Consider the following 21822-nt stretch of genomic DNA (forward strand, 5'->3'; position numbering starts at 1 on the left):
AAGCCGGCTCCAAATGCCACATGGCTGACCGAGACAAAAGGGTGTGCTCGCGGACGACATCTTGCTTTGCGAATTTTCAAACGGTTTAAGTTCGGTGGGCGCATCTGGTTAAAAGCGATGCGTGTTAGCGCAAGGTATTGAATCCTTTTGGCGACCGGGGCTGAGGTTCCTCAATCGCTGTAAAGCCCTGGAAAGTTACGACCTAGGTAGGTATGGGTAAAGTGCAAGAACAAAGTTCAAACAGTTACAATCTAGAAGAAAAAAAAGAAGAAAAAAACTTTGCATAGAAAGGTCAGCAAAATTAGTATCATGTCTTGCAAAATGCCTAATAAAGGTGGCAAGCTGGTTTTCCTTGTTTTTAACCGGCTTGACCTTCAATCGATCGCCAGTGAAACTTCTACAAGGGGATAGAGGCGATTTGCGTCTCTTGTTCGGTTCGAGCTTTTTGCTTGTCGGATTGGCTGTGCTTGTTCCGACCATTGTTTCGCTCGGCGGGAAGCTTCTTCCCCTCCTTTGGATGCAGGCAAGCAGAAAGGGTCTTTTCTTGTCAAAACTTGTCTTTGCTTGTCAGTGCTAGTAAAACGCTGGGCTCTTGGGGTTTTTGGACCCTTCAAATCTGCAATCGACAGGATCGACAGCGCTGATCAACAAACCTCTCTTTTTCGCTGCATCTTGTGAGATTTTTGAGGGGTCGCCAATCGTCTCCCCCGTAAAACTTGTTTCCCCATGGGACAGTTCCGCGGGTTGCTGTGTGTGGTAAGATTTTTTTTTTTTTTTCCTCTTCTCCATTTTTGGTTCTTTCCCCTTCCCCTTTACTCCTCACTCCCTCCCGGATTATCGGCACTGGGAGCCCATGGGGTTTTCGGCGGAGATGTTTGCCCCGACGTCCCAGTTTTTGAGCCGCCAGTGTGGTCCGGCGCACCTGCAACGACAACCAATGAGGGTGTGCCAAGAGCCGAAGGACGCCTTGCCCATTCCCGTCGCTGGGGGTGAACCACAAAAAAAGAGACAGTGAGAGAGAGAGAGAACAAAAAATTAACACCACCAGACAAAAATCCCGACGGGTCACAAATGCGCTGACATGCTTTTACTCCCTTATATTCGCTTGTGGCCCTTATCTATGCGGTACTACGTCATTTATAAATTGCGCAAAGTCCCTTATTTGTTATGTCGAAAGAAAGGCTTTCGGCTGCGCATACAACCTGTCACACGCAGCAACCACCAGGTCCGGTAGAGTTTGTGGTGAAGTCGGATCTGTCGAGTTTGTTCATGTCGATGAAAATTTACTCTCAAAGTAGAAACGATTCACCGCCCTTGAAATCAACCTCAGAAAAAAAAAACGGGGATCTGGGTATCCTCTTCAATCCCTCGACAGTGGTTTTCTCATCACACGACCAAGTAGACATCTGCTTACAACCATATACTATGTACTGTACTGTGTCAGACAGCCCCCGCAACCCCACCCCTACCTCAGAACGTAGTATACTGTACGCAGTGAGTACATACATAGTAGAAGTACTCGCTGCAGGAGGACTCCACGCCTTGACAATCGAGATCGAGGAGAGGACAAAAACGGGTTGTTATTCGATGGGGCAAGGGGGGGGGGGGGGGGGGGGGGGGGGGTAAAATACCACCCGACCGGGAGATGTGTGCGGAGTGTTGGAGAGGAGATGACTACAGTACGGTCGAGTCGTACTGTAAGTAATTACAATGGTGGCTATATACTGTACGCAGGTACGGTAGGAATGAGGTTTGTCGACAAAGCCTGGAACTTAATAACCACAAGTCAGTTTAGAATTGGAATCGCGGTTGGTAAACATGCGCCAGAAAACCCTCAACCTTTTGCACAGCCTTGGGAATCGGGCAACACCCAAGGCAATCTAACTTTCTTCCATGGCAAAACTTGTCACGATCCCGGATCACCACGGGAACCTGGGTTGTGTTATGCAACTTCACAACGAACGAGGAGGCGGCCTTGCCCCCGGCCTGTCCTTCAAAGTGGAGCAAATCAGCACGTTGCCCCCCGCAGCAATAATTCGATGTGGTACTTGTGGTGGTCAATGGCAGATTGCGATGCGGCTTATGACGTCAGCCCAGGCTGCACGTTGGACAATGTTTTTTCCCCTACGCGCGCTTACTATGTAGTCGAAAATTCTTGTGTCTCTTCTGCCGCAGCCTTTCAAATGAAAACACAATATCAAAAGATGAATAACAAGATTTGGACGTTCAGCTTGCAGGTTCACGGTCAAACCGTTATCCTTATAGGGTTTTGCCAAAGTTCCGATGAAGTTGAATGCACAGGTAGTATTGAATTGCTTGGCAAGAACTCAGCATTGCCGGCCGGGAGCTATACTACTATAGTATACTGGAACTAGACTAGCTGGGGGTTGCGGATCAGTGTGCACTTATATTAACTAACTGGACGTCTCGACAATATCACATACAAAAACCAACAATGATATCGAGTTAGCACAAGAGGTAGCAACCCAAGAAAATTTTCTCATACCATCCATGGTCGATACCGTTCTAGACTACCCAAGTCGTATTGGTATGGTAAGGTTGGACAGTCGGGTGTTATATTCCTTTGCACTGTGAAAAGCTCGTGGCTCCTCCGCTCACCGAGCCAGCTTGAGGGAGTCTGGAGAGACCAAATACCATAGTAAGCCCAAGGTGGGGTCCGACTCTTCGTATGTGGGGTATCATTCCCACTAATTTTCGGACAAACGCCGTCTGTAACATTGCATGCAAACTCACAAAGACTAGATGATGCCTTGGCCTGCATCCTGTTGGATTAGGAAGTGATCAAGCGCAAGGAAGGCTATGGTACGGTGACACCCGGGGTGGATATACTCCCTCTTTCCTTGTCTGTCGCTTTCTTTCTGTTTCCTGCCCTGCATGGAGGGCCTCTTTTTTGTTGTTGGTGTGTCGCCTCGAGAAGTTGGGGTTCCTGGGGTCGCTTTCCCCGTCCGGGCAGCATTGTGTGATGCGGCAAACGATAAAAAAAGACAGAGCAGAATGGGCGGGGGAGGGTGTGAAGCGAGAGGGGGCAAGGGGGGAAACGGGATGAAAGGCAACAACCAACTACCTTACCCATGCTACCCATTCAGTTGGAGCAATAGACACCGCCGTAAGAGCAAAATTAATAAAGGGCAGGCGCGTCCAGCTTCCTGAATCGTATTTTTTTTCTTCCACTTTCTCTTCCAAACTCACCCCATCCTCCAAGCAGGTTGGTGCTATACCTAGAGTTGCAAAGATTTGCGCACACCGCGCTCTCAGTCGCAACAATGTCGGACGCAGACAAGGAAATCCAACCGCAGGTTCATCGGAAGTGAGTTTTACCCTCGTTTGTGGTAGACATTGAACAAACACCAAAACATCAGACAGAACCCACGTACTTACAAGCAAGCAAACAGCGACTCCTCAAGTGGCTCAGACAAGGATGGGGTGCCTCGAAATGGCAAGCCCTCGACCGAGCCCGGCTTGGACGCCAAGCACATTGACCACGCAGACCTAGAGGCGCTCAACCGCAACGCCGAGGCTCGCATCAAGAACCCGCTCGCGGGCATCCCATACGACCGCTTGATGGCCGACGTCGAGGCCTTCACCCAGCAGAAGGGTCTGACCGAGTACACGGCCGTGTTCAAGCAGGGTGCTCTCATCGCCCAAGACCCAGACAGCTACGACAACCTACCTGGAGAGCATGCTCTGGCCGCCGAGGACAAGGAGGCCCTGCGCCTCGAGGTCGAGAAGAAGTGGCGCATGCCCATGAAGCTCTTCCTGACAATCTTCACCTGCTCCATGGGTGCGGCCGTTCAGGGATGGGATCAGACTGGTATCAACGGCGCCAACGTCTATATGCAGGAAGAATACAAGATCGGTGACGACTCTACCGGCTCACGACTCATTCTGGGTCTGGTGAACGCCGGTCCTTACCTGGGATCCGCGCTGCTTGGTTGCTGGCTCTCTGACCCCGTCAACAACTGGATTGGTCGCCGTGGTGTTATTTTCGTATCTGCTCACTTTTGTCTCTGGCCTGTCATCGGTTCCGCCTTCTGCCACACGTGGGAGCAGCAGTTGATCTGCCGTCTTCTCATGGGTGTTGGAATGGGTATCAAGGCTTCCACAGGTGAGTTTTCCTAGCCGCAAGGTGACTCCTCTGACGATACTAGACAAGTGCTTTTAACTGACGTACTATTTTATCAACAGTTCCGATCTACGCTGCAGAGAACTCGCCCGCCTCGATCCGTGGAGCCCTAGTCATGTCATGGCAGATGTGGACTGCATTCGGAATCTTCCTCGGAACCGCGTTTAACGTTGCCGTTTTCAGCGTTGACAACCGAATCAACTGGAGGCTCATGCTGGGAGCCCCCTTCATTCCCGCTGTTCCCCTGCTCCTGCTGATTTACCTGTGCCCCGAGGTCAGTACATGTCTCTCCCTGGTTGCGCGCGTCGTATTATTGGACCGGCAACACGCAACAATCTCCAACTTTCAGCCCCAACAGACTTACTCACCATTTTATCTTCAACACAGAGCCCTCGATGGTACATGAAGAAGGACCGTTATGCAGACGCCTGGAAATCCATCCAGCGCCTGCGCTTCACCAAGGTCCAGGGCGCCCGTGACATCTACTACATCCACTCCCAGCTGGTGCTTGAGAACGAGGTTATGGGCAAGAGCACATATGCCACTCGCTTCGTCGAGCTCTTTACCATTCCCCGTGTGCGCCGTGCGACGCTGGCTGCTTTCACCGTCATGTTGGCTCAGCAAATGTGCGGTATCAACATCATTGCTTTCTACTCCACCACTGTGTTTGAGGATGCTGTAAGTCTAGCCCTACACGACTCGTCTGGGAAGTTTTTTCTTTTTGGATTGCAAAACTAACAGGCTTGATTCTTAGGGTTTCGGCCGCTACGAGGCTCTACTCGGTTCGCTTGGTTTTGGTCTGGTCAACTGGTTGTTTGCGTTCCCGGCTTTCTGGACCATTGACACGGTAAGCAGTTGCATCTTGCAACGCACCTGGACCTCAACTCTTTTCTCGTCAATCATGCTGACTATACATTCCCTTTAGTTCGGTCGCCGCTCGCTCCTCCTTTTCACTTTCCCCCAGATGACCTGGACGCTCTTGGCCGCCGGTCTCTGCACCCTCATAGACAACGATGGACCCCAGGCGAAACTGCGCCTCGGACTGGTTGCTTTGTTTGTCTTCCTTTTTGGCGCATTCTACTCGCCTGGTGAGGGCCCTGTGCCTTTCACATACAGTGCCGAGGTGTTCCCACTGTCGCACAGAGAGGTTGGCATGGGTTTTGCCGTCGCCACTTGCCTCTTCTGGGCTGCTATACTCGGTAAGTCTCCTAGGAACCTGGACACATTCTTGAATATCGGAAGCTGATTGGTACATGATCAAACAATCAGGCATTACCTTCCCCTTCTTGCTCGACAGGTTCAAGGTTGTTGGTGTCTTTGGGTTCTACGCCGGTCTCAATGTGCTCGCCCTCATAATGATCTTCCTCTGGGTACCCGAGACCAAGCAGCGCACGCTCGAGGAGCTCGACTACGTCTTCGGGTCCCCAACTGCCAAGTTCATCAACTACCAGTGCACCAAGGCTTTGCCGTGGTGGTTCAAGCGCTGGGTGCTTTTCGACAGGAACGCCAAGCTCGAGCCCTTCTACAAGGAAGATAGGCACGCTGAGCATGTCCAGACTACTACATCTGGAGGAGCTGTCGATGAGAAGAGGGCCATCTAAAATCAAGTTGAACTTTTGGATATGGTTCACTACGCTGGTGCATCTGAACGTGATTGAAGGTCATCAAAACGGACTTGAGACGCGTTGCAGGTAGCATACGATTAGAGGCTCTGATAATGGTTGATGTGTTGGTGATATAATGGTGATTATACCCCCTTTCTTTTCTATACCCTGGCGCCCGGTTAAGGGTCAGACTTTCTTTATTCGGATATCTGTTGCTATATAGCCAATAGATGTGATGCTGTCTATTATCTTGGCAGACGCTTAACTATACACAATTGCTGTAAAATGCTGCATGCGATTTGAAGTAATGCGTGGTAGAAGTGATGGATGAACACCGTGGTTTGTGTATAGCGCTTGTCGACTGAACTGAAACTGTAGCGGGGCCAGGAGACAATATTTGTGCTGTCGGAAGAGGGTCTTGGGGATGGCCACGCAGCATTCTCAATCACCCTCCGTTCATCAACTCCAACACTGCAATCTGTCTCAAATCGGTCATAAAATACACATAACACTACATTGCAGCTTGACGGGCTGATGCAATGTATTTTTCTTGATAAAGAAGCGACAATTTGCCGAAACAAACGTCCAACAATCATCACTGCAAGCTATTTCAACCTTGAAAGCACCAAGCTGATTGTTGGGTCAGGAGACAGCCATCATCACAATCACAGTACACGAATCTACAAGCCTTGACCAAACAATCGCCAGCAACGTCAAGATGCATCTCCCTAAGCTTCCACCCAAGGCAGCCTACCTACTTATCGACAACCCAGCCCGACGCAATGCTCTCAGCCTGGCAACGCTGCAGTCCCTCCGCTCCCAATTGACGGCGCACCTCACCCCGCCCAAGACGAGCCGACCGCTCTCCCTACCACCCTTCCAACCATCCCTTCTCGCAACCCTCCAAACAGCCACCGACAAAGATTCCGACCCGCACGGCTGGCTCGTCAACACGGCAGACTGGACCAGCGGCGGTCTCCCGTCTGTCATCGTGCTCCGCCCCTCCACCGCCGGCAAGGTGTTTAGCTCAGGCCACGACCTGGGCGAGCTGGCATCGCTAAGCCCGGCCGACGTCAATCAAACATTCGCCCTCTGCGCGGACCTCATGTCCCTGATCCGCCACAGCCCCGTCCCCATCGTCGCCGCCGTCGACGGCCTCGCCACCGCCGCCGGCTGCCAGCTCGCCCTGACCGCCGACGTGACCATCGCCTCGGCCCGCTCCGCCTTCCAGCTCCCCGGCGCCGCGCTGGGCCTGCCCTGCACGTCTCCCGCCGTCGCTCTCGCCCGACGCCTGCCGCCGGGCCTCGTCCAGCGCATGCTGTACACGGGCGAGCCCGTCCCGGCCGCGGAGCTGGGCGGTGTCGGCGCGGTGGAGGTCGTGCCGGGCGACGAGTCCGCGTTCGAGGAGCGGCTGGCGTCCGTCGTGGCCGGCATGGCGGCGCAGGCGGCGCAGCCCAGGGCGCTGGCCAAGTGGGCGTACTGGACGCAGGTCGGCATGCGCGAGCGCGGGGACGGGCTCGAGGACGCGCTGCGGTGGGCGGGCGAGGTCATGGCGCTGCACGCCAGGGCAGGCGATGCGAGGGAGGGCATGGCGGCGTTCTTGGGCAAGAGGAAGCCCGTCTGGAAGACGTAGTGAGCATTTGGGGGGTTGATTGAGGCCTGCTATGTAACCTTGGGAAAATGTGGAAAAAGAAACAAAGGAGAAAACGCCCCCAGAGGTGCAATCACGAGCGCTCAAGCTCCCAAGAAAATAAAGAGGCAGGGAAATATCGTGTTCTTCAGCTCGTATGCTGGGCTTTCAATCTGTGCGCATTGATGCGAAACTGTGCCCAGAGCAAATGGGTCGATTCGAGGCCGAGCCCAGCCAATGAACAAGCAATGGAGGAACACGAGAATCATTGTGCCGGCTCTGACTTGGCCTTGGTCCAATATAAGAACCACATCGCCAATCGTTGTTGCTGCTCATAGGTAAGTATTTAGTCTAGATCATAAAACGCTCTCTTGTGTTCGGCTCCCTGGGCCTGTCCCTGTACGTCTGCGACCAGGACCACATGATCGACGAGGATTTACCCGGTTGAGGGCGCGGGTCAACTCAAATCCAACGACTGTCCAAACCTTGGATCAGCAAGAATGTCCTTGCCCAGGCCCTCCCTCTTCGTCAACACCTGCGCCATCGCATGCAAGGGACACGAACGAAGTCAACATGTAAGCGAACTCGAACGAATTCATCATGGCTGAAGAATCAGTATTAAGTCCGCTTGGTTCCAAAGAGACCAATCTTGCCCCCTTACAGGGCCACTCTATCTATAAAAGAGAAGAGAAGAAAAAAAAAAGCGAAACCGATAATAGTTCCAGCAGAAACAGGGCAGACCACCAACAGAGCAAGAGAGTGGGTTCTTACCCCATCTCCTCCTTGCTATCAAAACTCGCTGCGCTGTACTGTGATCCTTTCCAGAAAAATAAAAAGGTATAGGAAAGAAAAGAAATAAAAAGAAGCCGAACGTCTCCGGGTATCAATCGCGCACGTTCAAAGATCCAGCTCAACCATCCTTCCAGTCTTCCCGAGACACACACCCCCCGCTCCTCGCGTGGTCGTGGCATTTCATCGTCCTTTCGTCGCGCCGAGTGCCGAGCATTTGGGAAACACGATTCTCCAAAGCGCCAAATAGCATCAAGAGGGCCGGCTCATCTTGCTAACCAGGTGCGATGAATAAGAAAAAGGATTATATCCGAAGATAAGTTTGTCCAAGAAAAAAAAAAGAAACCCTTTTTCTAGCCATCAAGGTTTATGTATTTTTTGTGTACTTTTTTTGGTTGTTGTTTTTATGTTTCGCTTGCTCTCCGATGGGTTTTCTCTTTTTGTTCATCACATCAAGAGAGCAAATGCCGTAGCTCCCCAGATGAGAGAGGCGAAAAGGCCACCGAAGCCCACCCGGTCAGCCGCGCCTTCCTTGGAGGCAGCAGCGGATGTGGATGCCGGGCTGCCCGCAGAGCGAGTGCTCGAGGCGTTTGAGGTGGTGCTGTTGCCTGCCCTGACGGGAGTTGGGGTGGATGTCGGCTTCGAGACCGACGTGCTGGTAGCCGTAGCCGTGGTGCTGCTGGCTGTCGTTGAGGAGGACTCGGAGCTCACAAGTGCGGGAGGCTTGACGTTGTTGCTGCTACCGAGAGCGGCGACGGCGCGGCCGGTGGATGGGTCACGGTACCAGTTCTCCCTGGGGTCGCCCAGGCACTCGCCCATGGTGACAAACTTGTAGCCCTTGGACTTGGCCGTGTCGATCATGAAGGGAGTGATGGAGTTGGCAGTCAGCTCGTGGATGTCGTGCGCGAGCGCAACCCACGACTTGGGCGACTGAGACATGCCCTCCTGGAACTTGTTCTTGGACGCCTGCAGGTTGCCCTCATAGTCTTTGGTGTCGAGATCGTAGTCGGTCTGATGGGTGGCAGAGCCAAGGAAAGTCAGCTAACTGGGGTCCCTAGGTGGCGGGTTCCGAAGTCTTGTTTCTTTTGGTCCCTTCTTTTTTTAATTTGCTTCTGTTTGTGTTTCTTTTCTCTCCCCTCTTTTCCTTTTTGGATTTAATTTTATTTTTAGGGGATCCAGCTCAATGAATACCGTGTCAGGTATAATGATTGCGTAGCTTTGGCGCTGGGGCATTGCAACACCAACAAGCCATCGCACCTCATGTAGAGGCAAAAGTGAACAAAAAGGGGAAAAAGAAAACAATATGAGAAAATAAACTTACGACATGGTAGGCCAATCTGCCAGCAGTTGCCAGGCAGGTGGCTCCGCAAGCAGTGAACGGGGGACGGAAGTAGGTCGGGACCATGCCAATGAGTCGCGCAAAGGCGTCCTCGTTGAGCAAGAGCTCTTGTTCCTGCTCGTCCGCCGAGATCTCGTCAAAGTTCTTGTGGCTGTACGAGTGGCTTGCCAGCTGGTGGCCAGCGTTCACCATGCGCTTCAGGACCGACGAGAGACCCGAGTTTTCCATGCCGTTCTGGCCGTTCTTGCCGTTGAGGAAGAAGGTCGCCTTGAGGTTTCCGGCCCTCTCGAGCAGGTCAAGCACGTGGGCCGTGTACTGGCCAGGTCCGTCGTCAAACGTCAGAGCGATCATGTTGGGCTCCACGCAAGACTTCAGCTGCTGGCCGTAGGGGACGTTGCCGAACTTTGGTCGTGCCATGGCGCGAGGGTTCAGCCGGGCGGCAGGCTGTTGCTCGGCGAGGGGTGAGGCTGCGGCTAGTGTGGCCAGCAGCGAGACTGTGAAGACTGCAGCCGTTGATGAAGGCATTGTGTCTTGGTTGGCTGTGTATACTGATAGTCGGTGAATAGATATTGTTTTCCTCCGCCTCGAGCGAGTGAATAGTCGTGATACGTGGACAAAAAAGTCGATGTAATCACAACCCCACAAAGAAGGTAAGCGAATGTAGATGATGAATATCCAAAACGACCCCGGGAAGAATAACACTTCAGCGAATGTAACGGTGCGTGAGCCTGAAGCTCAACGACAACCTAGTGAACGAAAGTGGTGCCTGTAACAAAAACAACGAATAAATCGAAATAGCGTGGTGAAGCTAGAAAGCCTCCAGAAGCGGTCTGAGCCTGGAAATGGCAAACCTTTAAGTTTTAGCCAAATACCAAGAAAAAGGCTGAGCAGAGCCTCCCCGGTAAAGCCGCCGCAAAGGTTTGTCGGCTGGCGTATTTGCTACCGACAGCCCGGGGCTCGTGTAGGCGTGATGCCAAGCAGTATCCCAAGCAGCTGTCTGCAAGGGGAGGGTAGTATTCTCCCTTCTAAGTGGCCGTTGACTGTCTTTTGCTTGTTCGCCTTGGCGTCTTGGTACCAATCAGCAAGGATGGTGTGGTAGAAAAGCGCAGCTTTGTTGGCGTCTTAGTGCTGCACGGGAAATGAAGTACGGAGTACTGGTACTTGTCGAGGGAAGGCTATCTTCTGTTGTTTTATTGCTGTTTTTTGTTCTCCGAAAACGACAGACAGGCAGTCTCACAGGTAAACAGAAGAAAAGAAGTCTTTGGATGGATACCGGGCAGCGCTAGACAAGGGAGACTGGATGCCTGAAGAAATTTATATCTGGACAGACACAAAAAAGAGGGGAGAATTAAACTCTGACAAGCAGCTCCTATCTGCACCCTCTAGCCACTCCGTTCTCCCACGCTCCTCGTCTCAAATGATGCAGTCAACACCTGTGAAGGGCGCCGTGCATTGGTAGTTCAGAGGGCACAGCCCTGGTGCATCTTGCGGAGACGAGACACCTGCCAAGCACCTAGTGGGTCAACCTGTTGGAGCAGGGCTGCTTTTGGAGGCCAGTTGCAACCTAAACGGAGATCCGATCTAACCGGGCTATTATTACCGAAAGAAGGAAAAAGAAAAAAAAGGAAATAAAATAAAAAAACGAGTGTCTAACAAAACGAGTGACAGAGTCAGGTCAGTCGGCCGAGGGGCTGAGAATGACTGTGATGGCCAGCATGGCAGCCTGATAGACAGCAGACACGAGCGATGGATGGAGATGGGTTTGATGGACTGAGTCCATTGAAAGGTAAGGTAGGGACCTGCGCCGGTCATACCGACAGTGCACACACGGCCTGTTCACGACTTCAAGTGTTAATGGTTTGCGCCCCTGCATGATGAGCTTGCAGTGTCATGGCGGGCGGGCAGGTGCAGACAGACTACTACGTAGCAGGACGGATAGAGGCTTTGTGGTGTGGTAGTAATTGTAGGGCTGGCGATCGCAAAAAGTGCCTGTTTTTTTGGTCCGAATGTTACATGCATTACAAGCGCATCTCACCCATCCTTTCGGAAAGAAAGGTATCCATATCGGACTTTAGGTCTGCAATGTACGAAGTAAGTAAGTACCTTAGTCTGCAGAGAAAACTCTCACCTTCCGTTGCAGTCAGCTAAAGATAGCAAAGGCAGCCAGTCCACTTTGCATAGGTAGGTAAGGTAGGTACCTAAGGTAACTAACTACCTTGTTGAAGAGGAGTTCAACACCGCTAAACTCTTTCCCTCGCGCTACTGCGACGCCAAAAACTACAATCTTCTTTACCAGCCACAGTGGATCTTTCTTATTTTGGAACAATGAAAAAAAGAAAGACGAGAGAGAAAAAGAAAGAGACCCAAAAGAAGGAAAAGGAAAACTGAGATGGGGATACTACAAGCTAGACCGTATACGGAGTAGTACAGCTGTCAGCCATATCACTTTTTTGTCACAATTCCCAACCGCCATCATGACTTGCGTCGCGACTGGGGGACTCGAGGGTTTGCGCTCGCGCTGTGGTTGGTTGATTTTACCCAAAGACCCACGATGTGGCGCTGCAGGATGCGCAGAGCAACTCACTGTAGCGCACCTACCGGATAAGCCAGGCTAAGCATTTTTAATTAATCATATATTTCTCCTGTCACAGCTTGTAGGGGGAACCCACCGAGAGAGCCATAGAAAGCAACAATCAGGAACAAAGAAAAGAAACGAGGCATTGATCTAATCTGAATCAATCACTCGAATCAAGCAATTGCTGCCCAGTAACAAGACGGCTGTCGAGCAGGCATCCTCCGCCGAGTGAACTCGCTTTTTCTTTGGTGGTGGTCAGACCAGAAGAACTTACGAGACTTGGCGCTTCATAGCTCCATTCATCCTGCACAAAGGCCGATGAGGTCAGAATTCTTTCTCTGGACCTAGGTGGCCACACAGACAAGAAACCACCAACAATCTCCACTAAGAAAAAAAAGTCTTTTCGGTTTGAGCCCAAAAGAAAGTGCTTACTTGAGAATGCTGTTATTCCTACGCCTCGATGAGCTCATGATGATTTGCAAAGAGAATCCGCTACAGGTACAACATCCGCGGCACGGACGCCGGAGAACCCTGTACTGGTTACCGGTACAAGTCAAAGCGACCCTCTTTCTGTCGGTTTGGCAGGTGAAAAATGGTGGGTTTTTGCTCCCTGGATATCTCCACCAGTCCCCGTTCTTTGTCACAGGTGAAAATCAAAGTGTCCCAAAATGGCAGGAGCCCGGGCCAATTGAAGGGGTGGGATTGATGCTTTTATTAGGTTGGAACTTTGTTTTTCTTCGTTGCTCGTCAGCTCGAAAGGCTGAGCTCGTCCCTACACCCGCCTTGCCGCTTTCCCTGCATTTGGTTTAGCCCAACCTTGGAAAGGGTGCCCAAGCGCATAAATCACATGGGTACCTTCCCTTGACTGTCACCCACAGAAACACACATCATCGTCGCGATTAACATCAAGTCTGTTGATTCTTTTTGAAAGTGTACCCGTCTGTTCTTTTCTCTACCGTGCATGTACTTTTGCGGCCTCCGTGCCCACTCAAGAACCCCCCTCTCTCTCCGGAAAATAAATGCCCTCTGTCAGGTTTTCATGGTTTCATGACATTTCCCCTGGAATCTCATCCATCACACAATGCGGTTTGGTTCAGGAACCAAGAAAATCAGGGCCCGGAATCACCGCCGTACTTTGAGCTTGCATGCAGCTTCAGCCACATGCACATTTTGGGATGTGAAGTGCTGTTGTCACATACGGAGTATTTCCTACCTTAGGTAGGCAGCCATGTATGCTCGTGATTTTGCTACAGTCTGCAAGCGATGAACTTGTGAAAAGCCCTGTGCATGAAATGAGTCTTTAGCTTTGCTTCTGTGGAGGGAGCCCACGGCGAGTCTTTTGTTTTCTTTTTCTTTTTCCCCCACCGCTTGGGCTAAAAAAAAGGCTTGAACAAACATACCCTGCATGGAATTGCTGGGCAAAAAGGGGCGTTAAAAAGCTGTTTACGAGGTATTGCTGCAAGCTAAGAACAAATTATTGGCCGAACTTTCTCCCGACGCCATTTTTTGCGACAGAAATGTCTGAACTTCGTTTGCAGGGAGACAGAGAAAACAGCATCTGCGGTGCGATGCGAACCAATCAGTTGTCGAACGCGAACCTCGATCACGCTGTAGCGTGCCGCCTACGTGGTAAGGCTTTTGCGATCACTCGGCGAAGGGGCGGCGATGAATCCTGTCATTTGTCAACATGCGAAATGGAAAGATTTGCCCTTGGGCGAAATTTCCTCTTCAGCTCCCAAGCAATGATCCAGCCCCAACGACGCACAAAGACGCAAACCCGTCATTGAGATCCCAGCTACCTCTTTAGGCCCAAGATGTCACCGACGGAAATCCTGTACAGTGCCAGTAATGGTGCTTTAACAACGGCCGCGGGCTTACTTGAGCAATTGAGCAGTATGTGCTCTTAAATACCAGGTAAAAGCCCGTAAAACTCTTTTTCCGTATTCCCCGCCTCTAGCCCTGAAGGATTGTTTACTTCGCGAATGCGGGTTTCTGAGGTCATCTCCCGTCTGCGGACTTGCCTGCTTGAGGAAATCGATCGTCATGTCTCGGCCGGGAACTTTTTGGTCTCTGTCGATCATTAGCGATGGGCCGTTTGGGCTAGTTGAGCATGAGACGGCAAGGGAAGAGCCCGTCGGTCCTTTTTTCCATGGATCAACAGCTGTTCGGCGGTGGCTGGGTTTGCGACAGAACCTCTTCACCAAAGCAGTGCTATTTCGGTGATAAGTACTGTAAGCGGCTGCAATTTTCTCAAAATCCATATTCGGTTCGGTTGGCCGGCAACTTGGTATTGCCATGATCCTGGTGACTATCCACTTGCCTTCCCTTGGCTGTAAGCCCAAAAATGATTTACCTCGGTCTTGGCTATCCTCGTAACAGAATCTTGAGGGCAATGAGCACACTTTTTTGGCAAGTTGTTGAGGAAAATGGGTGTACTCATGCGAGTGGATTTATCACGGGCGACAGAATCGTCACGCTAGTTTGACCCATGCAACCTCTTCAAACTAAAACTCGAACGAGACTAAATGTTAAGTTTGTATTTGCGTTTGAAACTTTCGTCATACGTTAGAGAAACAGGTATACTAGAGCAAGCTAAAACTAACTACCATCCACCTTAATTTTTTTTCATAGGTCACGCTGTGCTGAAGAATAGAGAAAGACAAGAAAAATATAAGTCGATGGATATCACGAGGAAATCCAGACTGCAAAGAAAGGAATGTGAAGCCACCATTGAAAGGCGGGATGCCCATATCGCCGCACCCGATGGGTACAGGTTTCGTGAATATCATGATAACAAACAATCTGAGTTGGGACTACTTCACTTGTGAGTTGCAGAGAACACCGTGCAATGGTGCTCGCACCGGCCGATAGAGTGTGAAATTCTGCAGTCCGCTGTAGAAAGGGATTTATATGGGACCGTTTGGTTTGAACAAGCAAGTTGGGACCGTCCGTATTATCGGATGGCAGCCCGCCACAAGCCGGGATGAGCCTGGTGGTATGCGGGACGTTTGGATCAGTGCACAATTCGTACCGCATCATTTACTTGGCCCTGCCCCAGGACAACATGGTACGTCGCCTGCCGATCGTGGCCGAATCACTGGCGCCCGACCCGGCCCTCTTGCGGTTCTCGGGAGCGCTGCTGCTCCGCTTCTTGAACCCGCGAATCGAGATGCTCAGGCGCCTCCCGACCGTTGCAGTCTTGCCGCCCGCTTTGCCGCGGGAGACGGGCCTGGCCGTAGCCGCCACCGACTCGACCGGGGAGTGGGGGAGCTCACTCTCGGCGGACACGGCTGCGATGTCGCGGGCCAAGCTATCCATGGACTCGGCCGGGCGCAGAACGGGCGTCTTTTCGAGGTGGGGCACCTCCACCACGGCCTCGAGGACGGTCGGGTCGGCGGCGTCGGGGACACTGGCGTGGTAGACGGTCGTGGGCGGGGCGGTGTCGGACGAGATGGAGCTCCTCGGGCTGGTGGTGGTGGTGACGACCGAGGCGGCGGCAAGGGCAGCGGCCCACTCGTCGGCTTCGTACTCGAGCGACCGCCGGGCCCAGTTCTCGCGGGCCTCGCGCACCACCTGCTCGCGCGCGCCCATCTGCTTCAGCCGTCGAGACTTGGCCTTGAATTTGCGGATGGCGCGACCGAGCATGGACCGAGCCTCAAAGTGCTCGAGCCCGACGTTGGTGTCGACGCCCCGTGACGAGGCCCACGCCGCCGCCAGGTCCACGAGGTCTGCTGTCTCGCCTACGCCCGCGCCCGCACCAGCGCCCATGTCGCCCTCGGCCCCGGTCTCGCCATCCACCTCCCGATGGTAGACGATGCCATCTCTCACCTCGAGGATGGTCAGGTTAGCTGGAGAAGTGCTGCTTTTGCTGCTGCTGCTGAAAGCGTCCGTGGCAACGTTCCACGATCGGGTCCGGCCGCGGCCACGCGGGGAGCAGTCGCTGGCCGAGGGAGGGACAAAGTCGCAAGCGCCACCGAGGCCGATGGCGAAGCTGTCAAACACTGCGCTGGTGCTGCCGGTCACTGCGGAGGGCGATGAGACAGAGTTAACACTAGCATTATACGAGTGGGTTGAGTCGTAGCTCGACTTGCGGAGAAAAGGGCGACGGGTCGGCTTCGCGGGGATTGTCGACGCAGCGTACATCGGCGACATGGCGCCGCCGAGGCTGGGCGGCCTGCTGCCGCTGCGGCTAGAAGGCCTACTGTTACTGCGGCTCGGGGGCCTGCTGTTGCTGCGACTCGGCGGCCGGCTGCCGCTGCGGCTGGGAGGTCTGCTGCTGCCCCTGATGTTGCGGAGCAGGAGGTCATCCAGGCTGGTGGGCGGAGAGAGGTCATGGTCAGCTTCAAGGTTCCTCGCGTACGCATCGTTGTAGCTAACGGAACGAACAGGGCGGCCTCGCTGCTGGACCCGTTGCGGCGTCTCACCGCCGCCGCCGCAGCAACCGAGCAGCGGCGAGGACGGGTAGATGCCCCCGCGCTGCTGCTGTTGCTGCTCACCCCCGGCAAGGAGCTGGACGAAGCGGATGCAACGGCGGATCGAGGACGGCAGCGAGGAGAAGAGGGACTTGCTATGGCCGGCGCGGAGAAATACCTTCACGATCACGGGCATGGCGGCTGCCAGGAGGAAAGCGGCAAAGGTAATTCCTTGCATGGTTTCGGCGGTGATAAAATTTGGAAGAAATGATATTGTCGTACACTAGTGTTTTCTTGTTGAGCTAGCTAGCCACGGGACGAAGCCGTTAAATTCGGAAAACACTTGAGCCAGAATGCATGGATAGCAGGACTAAAGTAAATTCGATTTCTGGGCTGAAGTGAAGGATGAGTGAAAAAAACGAAGGCGCGAAGAAAGAAATCGTCAGTAAAAGCAGGCGAGTATGAAGATTTAGTGGGATCCCAGATGGGGATGATAGCCAAGAACGCTTCGTCGACCAGGATGCAATCTTGAGCAGCTGGGGTGGAAATCCCAAGCAAAAACAATCAACTGATTAGATAGACAGCTTCCTTGATTCGCGATACAAGAACACAAGCTTGTTTTGACTGCTTGGTCGCTGCTGTGATTATGCTTATAGAATGAGTAATAATTGGGACTCGAAAGGCTTGGGGAGGGCTTGTTACCTTATACTCTGTCAAGTCTACAGTAAGCAGTCGCTATTTTGTTGGTGGTTTGACGCTGGAAATCCAGTGTACACTTGATGCCAAGACCTAGGTCTAGACACTGCTTCTTTGTGTGTGTGGGGCGGAACATTTTGACCCAAGCTTTCCGCCATCCCTTCTCTGATTGGGGGCTTCTTTGGTCCCACATCTCCAGACAGTAAGCCACCACTCGTTTCGACATTCGCTTGATGGGACATCACGTGCCAAAAGCCTGAAATAGACTCCATTCTCGACCCCCCAAAGATTTTACTCCACTGCTTGCTTACCTGGGCTATCGAGCTCTCGACCAAAACAACCTGAGCTGGCAAGAACCCCGCCAGTCAAGGTGACTGTTCAGATGTACCGGTAAGACGAGAACATGCAAGCTTCGTCACATCCTCCCGCTTCCTTCCCGCTTCCTACCTAGTGCATCGACCTTTTTGTTTGTGACAAACGTCTGAAGGTTTGCTCCGGTAGGGCTGATTGCCATCCGAAATTGAGTTTTGTGGTTGGGAGTGAACACGCGATGTCACCTTTCCCTCTTACCTACCAAGGTACCTACCCGAGGCAAGTACCTCATGCAAAACACCTAGAATAGTTAATCATAGGACACTGAAGAAATGGATAAACTTCATTATCGCATGTCTAGATTGTTCCCTAGCCATTTACACGAATAGCATCGCGGGGCGTTCGCACAATCCCCAGCCTGACCTTTATCGCGCAGTAATCATCAAAGAACTGTTTGTATGCGCTATCACAGTTAACATGATAAAAACTCCGCAGGATGATGAATCTAGGTGAGGCGGACCGCTCTTCCGAAAGAATCTCCGCAAACGTCAACGTCTCTTCCAATTCTGTTCTTGGAGCGGGATAATACAAGTCAAAATCACCGATCAGCCTTACTTGCCCTGTAATTTTTATGTTGCTCAGCCCCTGATTGGGGTCCGCTAGAGCCCTGGCTTGGTCCAGTAAGGGAGGAACTATTTTTATGTTCCCAGGAGCTTAATGATCTCACGTACCACACGGTCGCTGCATACAACCAATGGCAGCTGGGCAACTTGCAGAGGCCGCTCGCTTGAAGCCCCTTGCATGAATAACAATACCATTACCATAACAGCACACTATGACAGCACACAATAGTAAGTGGCCGACCCCAAAGACCGGCAGAATTGAGAGCCAGGAGTCATGCAATCGCGCTGGATCATCAGTACCAAAAAGAGCCTCAAATCTGGAAGCGTCTGTTTGCCAAGAGGTGGCCTTTGAGAACGGCCAGCGTTTAAGTAATTACTGTAAAGGAAAGAAACAAAAACTTTGTGTGCTGAGAAGAACAATATTAATTTCTGTCAAAATATACTACCGAAAAGGAAAGTTTCTGAAGTTTGCGTAGACAAATCTACAACAACATAGTAAGTCCTACGACACCAGCCCCCAACAACGCACCCATACCAGCAGACTGCTTAACGGCCGCATTGCCAGGTATCGATGGCGGCGTAAAGGTGGTGCCCTGGCCGCCGGCGGGGGTACCACCACCGCCACCAGAGCCCCCGCTGGAGGGTGTCGTGGGTGCCGGGCGCGTGCCGTTGTTCGATCCCGAGGACGGGCTGGCGGGCCTCGTCTGGTTGGCCGTGAAGATGGCGTTGCCGTTGCCGCCGGGGTACGAGCCGCCGGGCTGGTCGACAAAGGTGCCCGGCACGTTGGACTGGCGCGACACGTAAAAGTACTCGGCGGCCAGGGGCTTGTCGAGGTTGGCGTCGCGGACAAAATTGTCAATGTTGAAGGAGGCGCGGTTCGTGCCGCTAAAGTTGGCAAAGGTCCGCGGCATGGTGAAGTTGGACGGCTGCGCAAACGCGTAGATGATGTAGCGGTGCGCAGACGACGTCGGCGGCGGCGCGGGCGGCGCGTACGGCACCTGCGGCTGCTGTCCCGCCTTGGGCAGCAGTGCCATCTGGCCCCCGAGGGTGCTGTTGGATGCCATGGTGGTCTGGGCCGTGACCGAGGTCTGGAGCCAGTGGAGGATGAATTTCAGCTTTGGGTCGTCGGGTGATGGCGCGTCCGGGTCGATCATGACGATGATGTATTCGCCCTTGTAGTCTGCCAGGGCTTTGAACTTCTGCTGGTCAACCGCAAGCTGAGGCTTCTGGCTGGTGACTTTTTTTCCCGGGGGGATGAACGGTTAGTTTTTTTTTTGCAAAGGGACTAATCGGGGGATATGCATCATAGGTCCGGATGGCTTACTGTTGCTGCCAAACAATTGACCCGCCATCACAGTCCTGCTTTGGCCGCTCCATGTGAATTCTACACTGAGCTCGCTTTCAGCTTCGGGGAACTTGAATTCGGCTGGTGGTATGCCCGCCAGCACCGGGGCCACGGCGGCAGCCAGTGTAAGGATTGTTGCCTTCATGGTGAATTGTGCTTGTCCAAAAAAAAAAATTCTTTCTTCTTTTTCGTCGATTCAATCTGCCAACGCTTCGTGAATAATGAATGAGTGCATTCCAAGATTTAAAAAGATCGGGGGGCGATAGGGGACAAAGTACCAAATTTCAAGTTGCTATTCTCATCATCCGAGTAAGGCGCCCCAGGTGTATGAAACGGAGGCGAACCCAAGGTGCCACCCAAGGTGCCACCCACACTCCGGGAGGTCTCCAGTGCGTGGAATCATCCCGGCAAACTATCCCTCTAAACTATGAAACACGGGATGGAACTGTAAAGAGTCACCTCAACACCCTGGATTCCGCCAACGATCCCATCCGAATATCGCCCAACGGCTGCACCGCTGTGTGTGGAAAAACTATCTACATATCTCACGCCGCTTCCAGCTCATGCCACCGGGGCTTGATTGTTTTCTTGGGGGCTGTTTTGGCGCATTTGATACGTCATCATGTCAAATTCTAAATTGGCATCCTTTTTATCTGGTGCAACTCACATATCGAATATGCTTGCTTAATATTCTGGGGTCCAATCAAATCTTAATGCATTTGAAGTTGATGGCGTGGTCTCCGCCTGAGTTGTGTGCGAATTGCATGACACCAGAACGCATATCGGGTAATTAGATTAGTCTTTAACCAATTACTTTTAATCGTCTTCGGGATGTCACCCTCAAGACGCAACGAACGACACGCCAGCTCGCTGTAAGCACCTTGTAATACGAGGCTAGGTAGACAGGCAGGTCCCGGCTGGGGTGAAAGCATTCAACTTGCAATACGAGGATCCCGGGGGCGAAGTCTAGTCTTCTCCATCTACTTACTATGTATGTTCATGCTAATGGTGCATAGTGGAAACTATGACGCATAGCGGTGGCCTTAAACTACTATTAACCATGACCTTTGACGCCTCAGCCTCGGATTGAGGGGGCATCGTTGTGGGACAGCTTAGGCAATGCCTCTGATTGATTGCCTACCTACGGAGGTAGGTATGTATGTCGGTTGCTTTATTTGTCAGTCAATTATGGTTTAGAGCTCAGCTGCGTGCACTTGATGACTGAGGCTGTAGGACATAAAGCCACTACCAAGAAGATTTTTCTCTTGATGGTGCTTACCGGGTTTCAGCTGCACGCTTCGATTACCCATTGGGGGCGGAATCGATTGGATCCTTTGGATGCCATCAGGATCCTGCCATGACAAGGCAATTGTAACCGCACGATACTACGTCAAAGCCACCACGGACAATACACCCATGCCCCCGAGGCATTCTGGCAACGAACGCATCCGATTTGCAACGCCAATTGTCGTCCCCAGTTCCTCGGAGGACGCGACAAAAAGAGCCAAGTTTGTGGAAGTGAACTTTGTTTTGGCGATGATGCAGATCATACGTGTTCATCCACACCAGTGCCACGACGCGCTTATATCCGACCGAAAAGGCCGAGGATTTCTAATAACCTTGGGAAGTCAATCCGATCTGAATCGTGCATGGTGACGAGAACGGGAGCGCTGGCAGGAAAAATGGGCTCCAAAGTATGAAAATGAATGCTTATCCGGTTCCTCGGGGGTCCGGCCGAATGGTTCGAATGGAGCCTTACTCCAGAATGTCAGATCTACGATCTGAAGCAAATGTGATTGCAGGGAAGAACCAATCAAAGTGGATGACAAATTAATCGAGACACCGAGGCGTTTAACCACATAACTGCCTTAACTTAGGAAGCAAAAAATAATCTAAATGTATAAGGAATTAAAGCCTCTTTCTGAAGTAGGTTACGCTTTTCCGATTTAAACTACCTTTTGGATTGAAGGAAATATGCATGGTCGATAATATGGACTTGAGGCAAAAATACCTGGGTTTTGGAACGGTGAGGGCAATTTTGGTGTAGCGATTAATTTGTTGCCCACTTGCCAGTCCACAAGGCCCTGATCAAGTCTCTGGGATGATGACAAAGGACTGTAATTGATACCAGCCCGAGAGGGCCACCCGGGCCTTCGCTAAAACTTGATTCGAATTCCCGAGGTGTTGACTAGAAGCATGGTATAGCAGCGCGTTGGGTGTGTAGATGCGACAGTTTACAGATATGGATCCAGTGTGGAAAATTCATCTCCCAGTTTCAGATACGCGTGCGGTTTCGTCATCGGGACCGTGGAACACCAGGGCAGTTAACATTATCATGGGTGCGGAATTGATG

At 52.2% G+C, this 21822-nt stretch overlaps 7 protein-coding genes across 7 annotated transcripts; 3 read left to right on the forward strand and 4 right to left on the reverse strand.

Moving 5' to 3' along the window:
• Nucleotides 1-2912: 2912 nt before the first annotated feature.
• Nucleotides 2913-6085, forward strand: MGG_08776 (major myo-inositol transporter iolT). Its single transcript, XM_003719150.1, has 7 exons — nucleotides 2913-3328; nucleotides 3414-4126; nucleotides 4207-4418; nucleotides 4532-4822; nucleotides 4899-4991; nucleotides 5070-5343; nucleotides 5414-6085. Exons 1-7 carry the CDS (start codon nucleotides 3285-3287, stop codon nucleotides 5743-5745), a joined length of 1959 nt encoding a protein of 652 aa, XP_003719198.1. The 5' UTR covers nucleotides 2913-3284; the 3' UTR covers nucleotides 5746-6085.
• Nucleotides 6086-6202: 117 nt separating this feature from the next.
• On the forward strand, nucleotides 6203-7759 carry MGG_08775 (enoyl Coenzyme A hydratase domain containing 3). Its single transcript, XM_003719151.1, has one exon. It carries the CDS (start codon nucleotides 6467-6469, stop codon nucleotides 7379-7381), a length of 915 nt encoding a protein of 304 aa, XP_003719199.1. The 5' UTR covers nucleotides 6203-6466; the 3' UTR covers nucleotides 7382-7759.
• A 213-nt stretch (nucleotides 7760-7972) lies between these two features.
• On the reverse strand, nucleotides 7973-10930 carry MGG_08774 (chitin deacetylase). Its single transcript, XM_003719152.1, has 2 exons — nucleotides 9489-10930; nucleotides 7973-9178 (listed from the first exon to the last, which is right to left on the reverse strand). The coding sequence occupies exons 1-2, from the start codon at nucleotides 10029-10031 to the stop codon at nucleotides 8615-8617; spliced, it is 1107 nt and encodes a 368-aa protein (XP_003719200.1). The 5' UTR covers nucleotides 10032-10930; the 3' UTR covers nucleotides 7973-8614.
• A 594-nt stretch (nucleotides 10931-11524) lies between these two features.
• MGG_17568 (uncharacterized protein) lies at nucleotides 11525-12551 on the reverse strand (the record flags this gene model as incomplete). Its single annotated transcript, XM_003719153.1, has 5 exons — nucleotides 11525-11583; nucleotides 11635-11650; nucleotides 12091-12117; nucleotides 12356-12425; nucleotides 12514-12551. 5 exons carry the CDS (start codon nucleotides 12549-12551, stop codon nucleotides 11525-11527), a joined length of 210 nt encoding a protein of 69 aa, XP_003719201.1.
• Nucleotides 12552-15120: 2569 nt separating this feature from the next.
• MGG_08773 (uncharacterized protein) lies at nucleotides 15121-17267 on the reverse strand (the record flags this gene model as incomplete). The annotated part of the gene is made up of 2 exons (XM_003719154.1): nucleotides 17196-17267; nucleotides 15121-17131 (listed from the first exon to the last, which is right to left on the reverse strand). The coding sequence occupies exon 2, from the start codon at nucleotides 16729-16731 to the stop codon at nucleotides 15121-15123; it is 1611 nt and encodes a 536-aa protein (XP_003719202.1). The 5' UTR covers nucleotides 16732-17131; nucleotides 17196-17267.
• A 304-nt stretch (nucleotides 17268-17571) lies between these two features.
• MGG_17569 (uncharacterized protein) lies at nucleotides 17572-18087 on the forward strand (the record flags this gene model as incomplete). The annotated part of the gene is made up of 3 exons (XM_003719155.1): nucleotides 17572-17579; nucleotides 17891-17953; nucleotides 17997-18087. 3 exons carry the CDS (start codon nucleotides 17572-17574, stop codon nucleotides 18085-18087), a joined length of 162 nt encoding a protein of 53 aa, XP_003719203.1.
• Nucleotides 18088-18606: 519 nt separating this feature from the next.
• On the reverse strand, nucleotides 18607-19684 carry MGG_08772 (uncharacterized protein; the record flags this gene model as incomplete). The annotated part of the gene is made up of 2 exons (XM_003719156.1): nucleotides 19449-19684; nucleotides 18607-19361 (listed from the first exon to the last, which is right to left on the reverse strand). Exons 1-2 carry the CDS (start codon nucleotides 19612-19614, stop codon nucleotides 18607-18609), a joined length of 921 nt encoding a protein of 306 aa, XP_003719204.1. The 5' UTR covers nucleotides 19615-19684.
• Between the last annotated feature and the right edge of the window lie 2138 nt (nucleotides 19685-21822).

This window comes from Pyricularia oryzae, chromosome 6 (assembly GCF_000002495.2).
Source record: "Pyricularia oryzae 70-15 chromosome 6, whole genome shotgun sequence".
NCBI lineage: Eukaryota > Fungi > Ascomycota > Sordariomycetes > Magnaporthales > Pyriculariaceae > Pyricularia > Pyricularia oryzae.

What these genes read in the sequence shown, in the direction of transcription:
- MGG_08774 (XM_003719152.1), bottom strand. Translation starts at nt 10,031, where the DNA reads ATGCCTTCATCAACGGCTGCAGTCTTCACAGTCTCGCTGCTGGCCACA. An exon ending in GCAGATTGGCCTACCATGTC is followed by an intron (nt 9,179 to 9,488) that starts GTAAGTTTATTT and finishes GCCACCCATCAG; the next exon opens with ACCGACTACGATCTCGACAC.
- MGG_08775 (XM_003719151.1), top strand. Translation starts at nt 6,467, where the DNA reads ATGCATCTCCCTAAGCTTCCACCCAAGGCAGCCTACCTACTTATCGAC.
- MGG_08776 (XM_003719150.1), top strand. Translation starts at nt 3,285, where the DNA reads ATGTCGGACGCAGACAAGGAAATCCAACCGCAGGTTCATCGGAA. An exon ending in CCACTGTGTTTGAGGATGCT is followed by an intron (nt 4,823 to 4,898) that starts GTAAGTCTAGCC and finishes CTTGATTCTTAG; the next exon opens with GGTTTCGGCCGCTACGAGGC. An exon ending in CTTCTGGGCTGCTATACTCG is followed by an intron (nt 5,344 to 5,413) that starts GTAAGTCTCCTA and finishes TCAAACAATCAG; the next exon opens with GCATTACCTTCCCCTTCTTG.